Source organism: Zonotrichia albicollis, chromosome 12, assembly GCF_047830755.1.
Source record: "Zonotrichia albicollis isolate bZonAlb1 chromosome 12, bZonAlb1.hap1, whole genome shotgun sequence".
Classification (NCBI taxonomy): domain Eukaryota; kingdom Metazoa; phylum Chordata; class Aves; order Passeriformes; family Passerellidae; genus Zonotrichia; species Zonotrichia albicollis.
The window spans coordinates 9,457,500-9,472,397 of record NC_133830.1 but is presented as its reverse complement, the minus strand read 5'-3'; the positions used below and the strand labels follow the sequence as shown (position 1 = coordinate 9,472,397).

The window sequence follows — 14,898 nt, the reverse complement described above, 5'->3', positions numbered from 1 at the left end:
CCTTCTCATCCTCCCAGGCATTCTCAGACAGCTTCACCAGTTTATATTTGTGGATGACCCAGTGGCAGAGGAAGCCCTGCAGTGCCTCACCCCCTTGCAGGTTGTTTGCACACACAGACTCACACAGAGCATCCACAGTAATTCTGTGTACAAGAGACAGGAATAGTGCAAAAATCAACTCCATGAGATTATTATTTCTTAGTGGTTCTAGTGCCTGAAATGATATTATTAAAGTTACATTTTCCAGTCAATCTGGCAATTTCTCTTATTAAGCAGCATAGAGTGTACTGGGGACAGTCCAACACTAAGCTAGAAAGATGAAATATTGCTGATATATTGATTGTGTTATCTGAAGAAACTAACTTTCAAGAGTAAAAATTCAAGACAAATAAGATACATTTTCAGACTGATCTTTCATGGAAATTATCCAAGTTAGCAATTGTAATATGGTGAGAAATTACCAATAAAATCTAACATCATTTCCAAGGAAGAATGCTTCACTAGATACAACTGGATTTATTAATCTAAGCAGCAGGCAGCAGTAAATCCTAGCTGGCAAGGGAATCAATTCTCCCTATTAACTCCATGTAAGCTTCCAAACTCTTTCTTAAATATGAAGGTGGATAAGAAATGCAGCCTGCTGAATCCAAACCCTGAGGACTTACCTTCTTTCAAGCTCCAAATGCCATGCTAAGTGACTGTGCAGTAAAATCAAATAATAAAAGACAGCTCTATTGTGGGTTTTCAATCAAATGAAATTAAGTACTGTCAGTTTATTAGACTTTAGCACTCAAATCACTGGTGCCACCTAAGTCTAGAGGCCACTATTACTTACTTCTTTAAAAACCCTGGAGTTTGTCAAAAAAAGGAAAACAAGGTTTTCTTTAATGAAAACCATCATGAATGTTTTCACTGCAAAGGGTTTGGCTCTAAGCTGCCTTCCTTAGAGCAACTGAGGCAGCTTGTCAAAAGCTACACCCTAGCAGGCAACAGCTTTTATTTTTTTGATATATCAATAGTTGAAGCCAAAAACATTATCAATATCCATACTAAAATATATTTCATCTTGGTGTCTTGTTGGGACTTTTACTGTCTTATCTAATGCTGGGGTTGGACTCACAGAGGTCCAGGGAGAAGATAGGGAGACAAGACCCAAGGGCCATTGGCAGTGCCAAGAGCTGGGCACCCTCATGCACAGCCCGGGTGGCAGCATGAAGCACAAAGCAACAGCTTGGGGGTGACAGAACAGGGAGAAGTCAGGACTTCCATCTTCTGAAGTGGAGATCAATTTGCTGCAGTGATAGTGATAGCAAATTCTTGCACCTATTTTGCTTTTTACAAACTCTCCTTTGATCCCCATTATGATTGCTTTAAAAACGGCACTTGTTGTCTTTCATCCTCCAAGATCTTACAAAAGAACTGTGAAATCAAGAGGCTGTTAACTTTCCAAGGAGAAAAGGAGCTTAAGAAGTACAAGGTAGGGCTGTACTGAGAAAGGAGAAGGCAATCTGGTCTGGTGTGTGAGCCTGGCAGGAGAGCACAGAACCCTTCAGGGCAGAGTTAGAGAGCCAGAATTTGAGAAGAGAAGCTATAGATGCATTCTAGATGTTGGAACATGTGCATGTCCTCTCTTTCCACTGAATGCAAAGAATTAACCACCTGGACACTGTGTTACAGAATATCTTGGCATGACGGATGGGCATCTTTCTCAGAAGCATTTGGCAGCCCTTAGGCAATTCAGAGGATGGTTCACAGGAACTAAGCTCTTTGACCTGTATTATGCAGGGAGTGAAACTGGATGTTGAATGGCTCAGTCACAACCCAGTCTTACAAAAAAACCCAAAACAAAACAGGCGAAGGTGCCATTCGGGATTAAATTGGCTGAAAAGAAATATCACAGTTCAGTGAAAGGGTAATTTTTGCCCATAATAAATATTGTCTGCAGTTTTGACCAGCTCAAACCTGAAGATCCCACCTCAAATGAAGCAGAAGGATACATCAATATTACTGCAGCAGAGACAAAAAGCAATGACTCTCAGGGTTCTCTGAGCTACATTTTTATGGTGAAAAGATGTTTAATTTCAAACAGAGGAAAACTGGAAAACCCACTTACAAATATATACCAGGATAGGAAGTAAAAAAAACAGAACATGAGTTCTGAAATGGAAGTAGGAGTAATGAAAACTATCATTGGATATCGTGGAGTTTGTAAATTAGGACTTGAGACAACAATTTTTAATTCTGGGCTTTGCTACAGACAGATAACTTTTCCCAGTTTAGCAGGCAAATTGTCAAGAGCAAATCTCTTGTGACAGGCAGTAGACAAAGCAAAGGAAAAACCACTGGATTCTTCACCAGACAGGGAAGATGAGGTGGCAAAAAGACATTGTGCCAACATTCAGCCTCATAATCCTTTACAAAGAGGGACTTAACTACAGCTGTAATGCCTTTTTTTGTTTTACTTCTATAGTACTTTAAAGAGAGTCCTTGTTACAAAAGTAAATTAAGTGCCCCAAAGAGCACATGCAAAATTTTAGCACCTCTAAACTTAGAGCAGTCTATGTGGAGACAAACTGAAGTAGAGTAGCTACTTCCAAGCTTAAGGAAACCTTTTAGAAAACACAGCTCATTAGATAAATTGAGAAAAGCACCTTCTTTTTGCTTCTGGAAAAGCAAATCACATCTTGCTTCCCTGCTGATCCCATCAGTTTGACATAAGCAACACTTGTACCAGCAAGATATAACAAGGGGTGGGCAAGGGGAGCCCAGGAGGGCTTTTTCAAGGAAGGTCACCCTACCACATAGCCAGGTTAGCACCCTCTCTCTGCTCCCAATCACAAGTCTGCTCTGACTCAGGAAAGGCACAGAACATTAAATGAAGGATCATATTTGGGAGATTTACAGTGGCAGTTCAAGAGGTGGCTGAGATTGACACAGGTCCATGTGTGGTATACATCAATCTCAGTGCCAACAGCAATAAGAAAACTCTTGCAAACCACAGGAAAACAGAAACAGCAGAACAAAACAAAACAAAACAAAACAACACTGGCAAATCAGGCAATAGAAGAGGTGCATTTCAGGGCAGTAACATTTAATAAAAGCATGAGCCAGGGATCAAGGTGTGAAGTGAGCAAATAGATTCGGGTAAAACTAATCTCCAACAGCTTTTTGCATCATCCCATGGGCCAGTGCACTAAAGCATCTCACAGTCAGGTTTGCCAGCAATAAGGTGATGCCCCAGCTGGAGCCCTCAGCTCACTGTGCAGCCCCAAGGTTTGGGAACCTCTTTTACCACTGCAAAGGCAGCTGGTGCCGCAGGAAGGTGACATCACAGAGGAAGACATTTAATGCAGTAGGTGGAAAATCAGGTGTTTTATCCCAGATTTGTACTGCATTTTGATGCAAAGTGCTTAAAAGCCAGTGGGAGTCAAAAATTCAGGAAGAAATTCCAGACAGCATTAACTGTTTTAAAAGAAAGATTTCTGGCACCCCATTTAGACTTGTTTCCAGCTTATTCACGAAGCTCTGCTAAACCTTACTAAGACTTAATTCCCATAAATGTGATTCTCCCTCAGTGTTCAGCTAAGTAGCAATGTTTCAAAAAAGAAAATACCAAATCGTGGGAGTTGGATTATTCATTCATGTGGTAAAAGCCATTATATATTAATACATACAGATGTTCCCACTTCAGGACTGATCTAAACATATGTAGATTTTAGACTCTGACACACAAACCATCTCTTATGCAATGGCCCATGTATGAGCCCAGGCTGATTTATCCTAGACTGTGTCAGGAGGATTCACGGGAGCTGTGTGAGAGATGGAATAAGCTTATTACTAAATGACTAAAGAAAGAGTAAGCAAGAGCCTCGCTTAAAATGAAAGGAAGGAGGGAGAAGGAGAGAAATCGAAGAGCCAGGAATATCAGATTTAGCAGGACAAGAAGATGAAATATGAAAGTTCCAAAGCTCGAAGTTATTTGACATTGGAACTGGTGCAGCCTGATCTCATCAAACCAGCTGTTAAAAATTTGCCTGAATTGCCCATTAAATCTTGCTTTCAACAAGCTCAGCTCTTGTGTTTGCCCACTTCTTGCTTCCCATTAAGCCTTGACTTGGCTTCAGACACTGCCAACGTGCCAGCCTCCAAACAGACTGATGTCAAAGATCAGCACAGCACCACTTCAATGAAAGCAAACATCTGTTCAGTATGAAAGATGGATGAGACCCTGCTCCAGCAGACTTATTAATGTATTCCAGCTGTTTCCCATGGCTGCCTTAATGCAAACTGCTGTGCTGCTTTCCAGTTGCTTTGTATCACACAGGTGAAACAAAACAGGTGGAGAACCCAGTCTCAACTTCAGCCAGCACAAGAATTCACAAAAGACATGGAAACTCCTGGTGAAATTCAGAACAAAATGCTGCAAGCTGTGCTCTGTGACTCTCTGAAAAGCTCACAAAGATGTTTCTTGTGAGTACCTGTAAGCCAAGACAACCTTGAGATTTTCACATGGAAATCCTGCTCTGTGAGGAATTCATGCCCCATAGTTCTGTTGGTCAGTTTTCCCTTGGCCTTTTTTGAAACCCGAAACCGTGGCAATCAAAGGATTAGCCAGGAACAAGGTGTGGCCACAAGGAGCCTCAGGTTGGGAAATGGGGACACTGGTTAAAACAGCACTTGCAATTTGGTGAGAGTCCCAGCTCTCCCAACCATCACAAATGCCAGAGGGACTGGCAGACTCATGCCTAGGACTGAGGAAAAGTCAGTTTTGCATTGCCCCAGGCAGACACCTGCTCCCTTTTGAACAAGGGAGGGGAGCCTGGATAAGAAGGGGAGAGGCACAGGAGCTCTCCCAGGGCTGGGCTGAGCAGCTCCAGCAGCGCAGCTCCACCTGCACCCAAACCTGCCCTCTCCCCACACACCACAACCCAAGGCCAGGCAGGTGGGCAGCAGAATGAGGCTACATCTGAAAAGATGCAACACACACCTGAATGGTTGCTGCTGGGAGTTTTAAAGCTTACAGACAGTAGGAAGTAGCAATGAACTCGGGAAAATTCAGGTGTAGCTAAAGACTGCAGAGTCTTGGGAAGAGAGAAGATGCACGTGACAGCCTTTCTCCAGGCAGGAACACAGACCATTAAATGTAATGCTTCACATTATGCTTCCAAATACCCACTTAATTTTGATTCAACAAGGCACTTGTGCTAATAAAAATTAAAACCAGCAGGTTCTGCAGAGTGTGTAATGGATGTGTGGAAGAGCTGCGTGCGCAGGTATATCTAAAATTAACTATGAATACTAAATCTGACTACTTTCCAAGTCTGGAGAAGTCTGGGGAGCACTGCAAAACTTGGATGCCACTCCTTGGCAGGGTGCTGTGCAAGTGCCCATCCAGCCTCTCACCTCACCAGGGGTCCTCAGGATTGTGGAGGAACATCCCTGCACCAGTTATCTCCCATTCCCACCTCTCTAACCTCCAGATGGATTCTGGATTCTCCAAAAGCAAATACTGCCAAAAGTTTACCTCTTGCGACTGCATGCCATAACCAAAAGCAGCTGCTCATGATACATTTCCACCAGTTTCACACAAGTATGGATGTCTGTGTGTCCACACTGCTGCAGGAGAGCTGAGTGTGTGCTCAGGGAGGCGAGGGGGAAGAGATTGTCTCAGTGAATGTCAGATACAGCAGGTCCATTTAATGACTAAACACACATGACTGTTTGCTTATAAAACACAGTGTCACATAAATCTGCTAGGAGCTAATTGCCTATTATAGCTCATGACGCTGCTGGAGTCAGCTGCTGAATTATAAAGGGTCCTTTACAAAGGAGGGAAAGCCAGTGGAGCTCTGCCTGCCTGCCTTCACCACAGCTTCCAAACATTTTGCTTTCCAGTTCCTGTAAGGTGAATGCTTATCCCCCCTCTAAGTTATGGGGCCTCTCTGCCAAGTTTGCTTAAGTGAAAAGATTTGGGATAAATTGAAATACAAGGGGGAAGAGGAGTTTCTTTGATTCTTTTTTGAAATCATTATTATTAATAATAACAAAACTTTCTCTGTTGTCTCAAGGCTCTTGTCCAGCCTCACAAATCACAGCATCTACCTCTCAACTGTCTCTGCAGCCAGCCTGGAGCTGGGTGGTATTTGCCACCACCTTGATGGCAGCAGTCACCTCCCATGGCCTGGCTGCAGCAGCAAGGAGCAGGGAATGGCAGGGAGAAGATCCACATCAGACAGGCAAGGGAGCAATGGACCACAGAGTGACACCTGGGCTCGGAGAGAAATAGGGAGCAATGAGTGATGCACCCTCTGTCTCTGAGCTCTTCTAACTTCACTCTGATTTTAACTCCACAGGTACAAGGTTTACAAGTCACCTGGGCTGTCTCATCCAGATCTGCACATCCTTGAGCATCTTCCCACTGATTCCAGATATAGCTCTGTGGCTGTATCTCAGGACCCCATGTAATCCATTCTTTCCTCAGACTCACAACCCCTGATTCCCCTGCATGGCTTCACTGCTGCAGAAGCATCAGCTGAGGCTGAACCTGCAGAGATGGTGCCCAAAATCCCCCCTGCTCCTGGGGGCTGCTGGGCTGCAGACTGGAGGCATTCTGGGGGCAGGAGCAGCAGAGCACAGCATCTCATGGCAGGAAGGAACAAGATCTCTTTACACAGTGGGTTGTATGGGAAATGCATTACATTATTAAAAAAAAAAAACAAACCTTAGCAAAACACATACCTTCATCTCATGCCAAGAGTTTAATCCTGCCCAAATGGCTCCACATTCCATAAAGAAATTATCCTCTATAAATCACTGGACAGGAGCAGGCCACTTCCCTCACATTTCAGGGTGAAGGATTCACTGCAGTAAGGACCCTATATGGATCAGCCATCATGCCCACAAGGGGAAAGGAGGGGATCTCCACTGAAATCTGATGGAGAAGCAGATTTATAGCTGCAACATCTCCTCCATGTGGGCTGGTGGCACAACAGTGGGGACTGCTGGAGGTCTGACTCAGACCCTCATCATTTGTATGGTCATGCATGTGGTTGCTCAAAGACTGGTTGCTCAGCTCCAGACATCTGCTTTTCCAGCCAAATAGCCAACTTCAGTCATCTGCTGAAGATCCATGACTGAAGTTGGCTATTTGGCTGGAAAAGCAGATGTCTGGAGCTGAGCCATTCCACCCTCAGCCTCAGGTGAGAGCTTCTATAGGGCAGGGGCTGAGAATGCTGGACCTCTGGGCTCCCCATGCACTGAGGTGGCTCTGAGGAGGGACAGAACGTGGAAGGGAAGAATTAATGGAGTCTCAAATGAGTTCGCTTACTCAATCTCTGCAAACAACTTGGCACATGACCTCCAAAACAGAAGCACACACCAGATTAGGGACCTACATCCCTACTTTGGGAAAGAGGAAGATGCAATGATGCAGAAGAAAGCAACAAATCCTGTTTTCATCCACACACCTGGCAGCAGTAAGCCAGATCATACTCTTTCCAGCACAAGTTCTTGCCTCCCAGGACAAAAGCATGTTTATGCTTTTGAAACTGCTCCCCAGACCTTCTCACCAATGCTGTTCTCCCCAGACCTGAGCCAGGTCCTACCTCAAAGCTTCATTATGATAAACCACAAAAGTGTTGATTATATATTAAGGCTGGAAGTTGGAGTACTGCTGGGAAGAAAACCACAATGCCTTCACCTTGCTAACATGAACCTGCACAGTAAAAAACAGATCAATTGTGAGGAGTGATGAAGTGGATCATCTCTTCATCCCTCAGCTACACTAAATAATTTACAGGGCCATTTTGGGACTGACATGCAAAGCAGTTTAACAATGATTTAACAAAAAAGTATGAGATTCCATCTTTTCATGGTTTCCAGGTGTTGAGATCAATTTACTTCATAGCAATTTTAATTTCTGGGCCTTTCTTTTCCCTCCTCCCCACAAAACCTGCAGCTGCCAACTATGCTGGCATCTACAGCAGCTAGGAAACGAATTTCCCTGTGAAGCAAATTCTTCCAGGATGAATTGAATGAAGGCAGAGCTCATAATTGCACATTACTGAAAACATTTCTGATAAAAAATGGGGAGATATTTTTATCCACATCTCCAGTTGAAAATTGCTGGGAAAGATGCTTTTGAAAAGCCATCATCTCCAAGCATGTAATTATCAGATCCTTGAACAAAAACACACGGTCAAAGAAAAAAAAAATACTTCCATTGAAATAAAAAAATCGGGGGTGGCAATTGTTAGGAATGGAGGGAGAGAAATTCTTCATCCTGTGTGATTTTGCACATTTCAAGTTACTAGACTGACTTATAAATTCACAGAGTAATAAACTTGGTGGCTAAGAACATCAAGCTCAGTTAGTAATTTTTTTTTTGTTGTTATGAACAGAATAATAATAATAATATTATAAGAAATAAAAAATCAGAAGCAGACTAGCAGTCAGGCTGTCACAGACCCAGAATTTCCTAACGCCCACACAAGCACGTTTGTCTTGAAACCAAATTCTGCCACCTTGAATAGACAGGCGTACAATGACCTGGGGGCCCCATCCCATCAAGGCTTAAGACCATGCCTACCCTGATGGGATTACTCACATGCTAAAATTTATGCAGTAGCTGAACCGACAGCTGAAAAGAGCCTTAAATGTTCTTATGCCTGGTAGCATTTCATTGTCAATTGATGAACATTGCTAAATATTTTTTTGCTCTACTTTTTCCTCTCCAGCTCTGCATTAGCACATCTTTCTGACTATTATTACTTGTTAGATTTAATTGTTGCTTTTATTTGCAACACCTACACATGCCTACACACAAAAGCAGAGGTGCTCTTCCCTCCAAGTTGCCCAATACCTTTTTCTAACCTTCTGGGTAAAATTCCATGATTTCCATCCTTGAGTTAGGTGGATAATATCACAAGCAGTAAACATTGACATCCACACACAATCAATTTTAACAGTCCATTTTCAAAAGAAATCAAATCCTACATGCCCTAACTTATGCAAGCACTTTGGCAGTGCAGTTACCCTTGGCTTCCATGGATTAATAAAACAGAACAAACATTTTAAAGAACAATGATCCTAAATATAAAGCCAAAAGCAAGACTTGACACACCACATGAAACTCAGTTCCCTTCTGTGGGTCACACTAAGCCAGAGGGCACCTCTTCCAGTGGCAATGAAATTTTCTTAAGGAGGGTGGCAGGGAGGTTAATGCCTGGGCTGGAAACTGGGTTCCAACATTTAACACTGGAGAGAAAAACCTCCATAGCAGTTGTTCAACTGACACTGTGGACCAATATTTGTATCAAATCTCCCTGGTCTTTGCACTGAAAAACATCCCTCTCATACTCATCCCTCCTCATACTGGAGGAGAAAAACTGAATTTAAAAAATTGTTTCTATAGGCCATGAAAGCTGTAGGATATTACTTTCATCTGTTTTCTTCTATAAAAGAGCAATTTCAGTAGAATGGGTAATCTCTAGAAAAGAGCAAGAATTCATTTTGACAGCACAGATCAGCTCATTTATACTTAAAAGTTTAGTCAACAAAACTTTAGAGACCTGGTCACCAAAGTCCTAAAGCCATCAGGAGGTATCCATAAGAACCTAAGGAGGAGGGGGTAAGAGATCACAAGGCTGAAGAATAAAATGCAATGTTCAGTTTAAAAAAACCAAACCAAAACAACATGCTACCAGAGTGGGGGCGAGAGAATGACAAATCCATCACCCTCTCTTTGAGTTCCTGGAGCTGACTGTGTGTGAGCTGTTAACATCAAATGAGGAGGACTAACTGCAAACCTGGATCTCCCACAAATAAGTCATGCCCACTCAATTGCTTTCCATATGAGAGTAACATTTCTGGATAGACAGAAAATGCAAGTTGCTATATCTCAATTTTAGAAACGCTTCTGACACTGTTTCACGTGCTATTTTTGTAAGTATGTTTGGGAAGCAGGATACAGATGATTATGAAGTGTATGCAAAACTGATTGGAAAACCACACACTGAGAAAATTCATCAGTTGTTCCCAATCAGGAGGGAAAGATGTATTAAATGAAGTTCTGTGAGGACCCTCCACCAGCCTGGTATGGTTCCAAGTTTTCTCTAAATGACCTGGATGGTTGCAGAGATATTATTAAGTTTACTGACAGCCACAAGGCATGAGGGACTGGAAGCAGGCTGGGAAGTAAATTTTGAATGACTCATACATGAAAGGACAGATGTACAATTTGGTAGAGGGGAAGGCAAGTTACCATACCCAGGCAGGAAAAATCTAATGAATGAAGGATGGGGAAAAACCACCAAAGTGACAGCAAGGACTCTTCAGATACTGTGGGCTGCAAACTAAATGTAAATCACAGTGCCATGTCATATGCAAGAAGAACTAACACCCTGCTATAAGCAAGGTGGGTATAGTCTACAAAATCTGTGAAATCATCCTTTTCTTTTACTCAGCACTGATAAAGGCCTTGGCTTGAATGCAGTCCCCAGGCTTGGGTACCAAAGCTCAACAACAATGTGACCCAGCTGGAGTTCATTCAGGTTGAATCAGTGCAGGCTGGTCAGACACCTGCAAGACCACAACTTCTGAGGCTGGGGGGAGAGATGAGTTGTCTATGCTAAAAAGAATAGAGGGAGGAGGGAAAAAAGTGTTATTACTCTCTTCAAATATTTGGATGCGATGCACAGAGGGAAAGGAGTAATCTGTCATCTGTGTTAGGATGGAATACAAAGGCACTGAAATTACAAGTAAGCAAAGCTTTTCCTTAATATTTCAGAGTACTGAATTAATTTGATGCACTGTTCCCAGATTGGATATATTCAAATGCAATGTGGATGGGTGATATCACAGGTATGGCTGATACTATCTCAAGGCAGAGGAATAGCACAAACTCCCTCTGCCCAGTTTTGGCTCAAGGAAATTAAGATCAATGATTCAGACCCATAGATGTTTGTCTTGGTACACACACCCCAGTTAGTTTTTCTCTTAATCTTTCATTTGGCTGCAACTGAGGCAAAGCTGACAAGTGACGTAAGCAGCCTGATGAGCAGGACTTATATTAAATAGCACTATTGTGATGAATTCTTCAATAACAAAGATAAAATCTTTCTTCCTAGGAGATTTATCTATGAAGATTTCCTCCTGTCTTATTCTTGCTCCTCACATTAGTTTTCTATCCCTTTCAGGCATGTTTTTTTCTATTCTTTCCCCTGCTTATTTGGCAAGCAGAGAGAGAACACAGGGGAGCTGATCTCTTGAAAACTGAGAGCAGGAAGGGGCAGAGATCTATTAACAGGTCTCTTTTTCTGGCCATTCCCATCCTGCAATAAAGGGTGCAGTTTGCCAGTCTGGAAAAAGGACAGGAAATTCTGCTCCCCTTGGTCTGCAGAGAGTCCATCTCATGCTAAAAGCATGGCTTCTAATGGCAACAAAAAACCCCACATCTAAAACCAAACAACAAACCCAAATAGAAAAGCACTGAACATCCTCACTCATCTGCGATCTTTATTCTTCCTTTGCCTTCTATACAAATTGTATTTTTAAAAAATCAAAAATAATTAAGTCACCCAAATGGATATGTCTGAAAGACAAATGGTCTTCTGAAGTGTCTGTACTGTCCTCAATTAACATTTTACATGAGCTGGTTTGGGATGGGATTTTCAGTGTGTGACTTGGAGCAGCACGAAGGAGATTCAGTGAGTTCTGTTGCTCTGCCCATTTCTGCAGTGATCCTGCAGTAATGACTAACTGAATGTGAAGTTTGCTAGAGCAAAACATAGAGGATGTTCCTGGACTTCAGAAAGGCCATAAAGGATTTCAGGGAAGTCCTCCAACAGCAGGATAACAAAGGCTCTTGTGGAAATACAATCACCCTACTAGCAGCAGAACCACTCACTCTAAACAGAAAATAAACACCGCCTCCCATAAAACATCACTGCTACTTTGAGTTTTCTGACCCTTCCATTCTGAAGGACACACAAAATCTCTCTATGATTAAAATGTCCCATCAAAAAATGTCTGAAAGCAACTGACAGAAAGAAAAGAAATCAGCAGTACCCTAATGGTGGTGGGCCCAAAAAGCACTTCTGAAATGTTTGGATGCTTCTTTGAAACAATCCATTTGGTTTTGCCTATTTCACCTAAAATGCTTAAATGAGTGGTAAGATTGCAATTCCCTTCATTGCTTCCATTCTAGACTTCCAGAAAGCATTCCCATTAAAGCCATGATCATGGTCCTCAGGAGGACCACAAGCATAAGCTGTGAGGGTCTGACACCAGGGTAAAAAGGCTTCCTTACCCACCCAGTGACTGCACCATTCCCTTGTACATGACACAACATTGGCCCAAGATTCTTGAGAAGCGTTTGGGGCTGACATCAAGAAAATTTCTTGTTTGATCACCCAGGATCCAGACATCACCATTTGCAACAACACAGCCATCTTGAAGCACCAAATGTCTCTGGTGTCACATTGGAAGGACTTCACAAATGTCCCCCTCTGTGGCTGGTGGCACCAAGGAGGCCCCTTGAGCACCCTCAGTGCTCAAACCAGGGCCCAGGTCCTGGCTCAACCCCAAGAGCAGTGTGAGATTCTGCCAAGTTGTCTTTTGATCTTTCCATGGAACAAGTACATTCCTGCCAAGTCACACGCCCAGACTCCCTTAGCCTATCAGGACTCATTAGCGTGCCTCTGGCAGCTTCAAATTAAGCCCCCAAAATGCTTCTTGCTGTGCTGGTACAGTAGGTGGACATTGCCTCCAGTCACTGTCTGTGGGATTAGGCAACACAGCCAGGCTAAGATGCTTTCCACCTGGTTTATCTTACCCTCAGATTTAGGGAAGGAAAACAATTTTCTAAAGTTAGGTTTCGTGCTTTAGGGCTTCTTGATGCCAAGGAGAGGACGAAGTCAGTCTCACTACATCACTTCAGGCAGTGCAAAATGATTCAGAAACCATAAATTACCTCTGTAGCTCCAACTCCAATGTCTTTGCTTTCAGAAGGGGAAATGCTTGCATCAGAGCGGAAGACAAGCTCCATGCAGCACATTCAGCTGCAACAAGCAGAGCTACAGCATGCAACAAAGTACCTGAATATTGCACTCAGCTAGAAATATAAGAGCCTGTCCATCCTGGAAAGAGTCAGGTGGGAATTTGATGCCTGCCCTTCGTAAAGGTGCCCTTCTACACTCATCTATCTACTCTTTTGTAGAAATGAAATAGATTTTTTTTTTATACTTATACTCCACAGTAACAGTGAACTCGTATCTAAAGCAGGGGTTAGCAGCTCATTGAAATGTCAGATTTCCAGCAGGAGCTGGAAATATTTATTAGACAAGGTAATAGTGGATTATACAGGAGGGGGGGGCATTGGCAGTGATCCCACCACATTCAGCAGAGCACTTCTCCCCTCTTCCTTCCCAGCCCTCTAATCGCTATTGCTGAATGCCCAGACCATTCACACACTGAGCCTGGGAAATAAGGAGCTACATTTAGATTTTGTTTTTTAAAAAGCCAAAACAGCTTTAAAGACTCCACAATATCTGAGGTACCAGAACAGCCCCTGTGACTGCCAATCTTCCAGGGGGAGAAGGAGAAGGCAGCCTGAAGGGTACTCTCCAGTGGTCACAGGGAGAAATTCTTTACAGAGAAGCCAAGAAATAGTTCACAAATCAAAGCAATTAAGTTTGCATGCAACGGTTTGGATTTGTAAAACCACTTTAAAAGTAGCACATGAAGCTGTTCACGATATTAAAGATGCTTAAAGAAAATCAGATTAAACAAAAGTAAACTACTGGACAAGGGAAAAAAAAATACAAGGCTCACTCACCAAAGTCTGACTGCAAATCCTTTTTCAGTCCACAAAGCATGTCTGCTGTTATCTATCAAATCATTCAATTAATTGTAAGAGACGCTCGGTTTTCTCTCCTCCCTGCCTGGCTGGAGCCCCTTCCCGGGCAGCCCGGGCCGGCTCCCAGCGCCGAGCGCGGCCGCAGCGCACACGCGGCTCCCGCACCCCCCGCACCGAGATCAGCAGCCACCGTCCGGGGCTCTCCAGCTTGCGAGGACTCAGAAATGTGGCAATCCTTTAGGAAGAAATACCTTTACACGGCTGTTTAACGTGCGGCTCGCCAGTCCCGTGTAGAAATAGGAAAATTAAGGGAATGGGGGATTTTTTTTATGAGGTCCTAAAAATCCGGTGCTAGTTCTCTGGGCTGCACTGTCCATCAGGCATTGCCAAGCAAAAGTTGGAAGCGCAGTGATTAACCGGAACAGCTGGTTGAAGGGGAGGCAGCCACTGAACCCTGACGCTCCGGCAGATGCAGCAAATGTCGAGCGAGCACTTCATTCCCGGCGGAATTCCACCCCGCGCCCCGCCGGCGGAGAGCGGGCATCATCCCGCGGGGATGCGCTGGCCCCTTCCTGCCCGAGCCCCTCCGAGGCTTTCATGGGCATGGCAGGCGGGGAGTGGGGGAATTAAAAAGGCAGAGACGGAGGGGGGCGGGCGGGCGGTGCTGCGGCGGAGGCAGCGCTGCCCCCGCGCCAGAACTTGGCCGGCAGCGGAGCCGCGCAGCAGCCCCGAGTTGCAGCTGCAGTTGCAGCAGCAGCAGCAGCGGGGCTGAGCACACGAAGAGATGCGACTGCAGTGTTGCCTGACACACTTTCCTCTCCCCCACCCCCTCTTGGCAAGTGCTTGCAGAGCCTCCAGCACCTTTCAAGGCAATGTCAAGCTGCTGTCAAAGCATTACCGTGCCTCCCAAACACACACACACACGGGGCTCGTAAGGGAATATGAGGCTGCAGCCTTGTGTCCTCCCTACAGCGTTTGCTGAGAACTCGGTTTAACCCTTCCTTAGGAAGGGCAGAGGAATCAGCACGGGCAGAAGGCCAAGT

The 14,898-nt window shown here is 44.0% G+C and overlaps 2 protein-coding genes across 11 annotated transcripts in view; one reads left to right on the top strand and one right to left on the bottom strand.

Moving 5' to 3' along the window:
- Positions 1-14,898, top strand: part of CCDC174 (coiled-coil domain containing 174) — a 336,009-nt gene that overhangs the window by 126,381 nt on the left and 194,730 nt on the right. The gene's annotated exons all lie outside the window — the stretch shown is intronic.
- The window catches only part of GRIP2 (glutamate receptor interacting protein 2), a 258,051-nt gene that overhangs the window by 66,618 nt on the left and 176,535 nt on the right, over positions 1-14,898 (bottom strand). Inside the window, exon 1 of one of the 10 annotated variants that reach the window (XM_005488335.4) lies at positions 13,835-14,774. The exons of the other annotated variants lie outside the window; for them this stretch is intronic. Coding sequence (XP_005488392.2) covers positions 13,835-13,874 — 40 coding nt within the window. The 5' untranslated portion in view covers positions 13,875-14,774. Of the gene's footprint in view, positions 1-13,834; positions 14,775-14,898 lie in introns of those variants that run through there. 10 annotated transcript variants of the gene reach the window in all.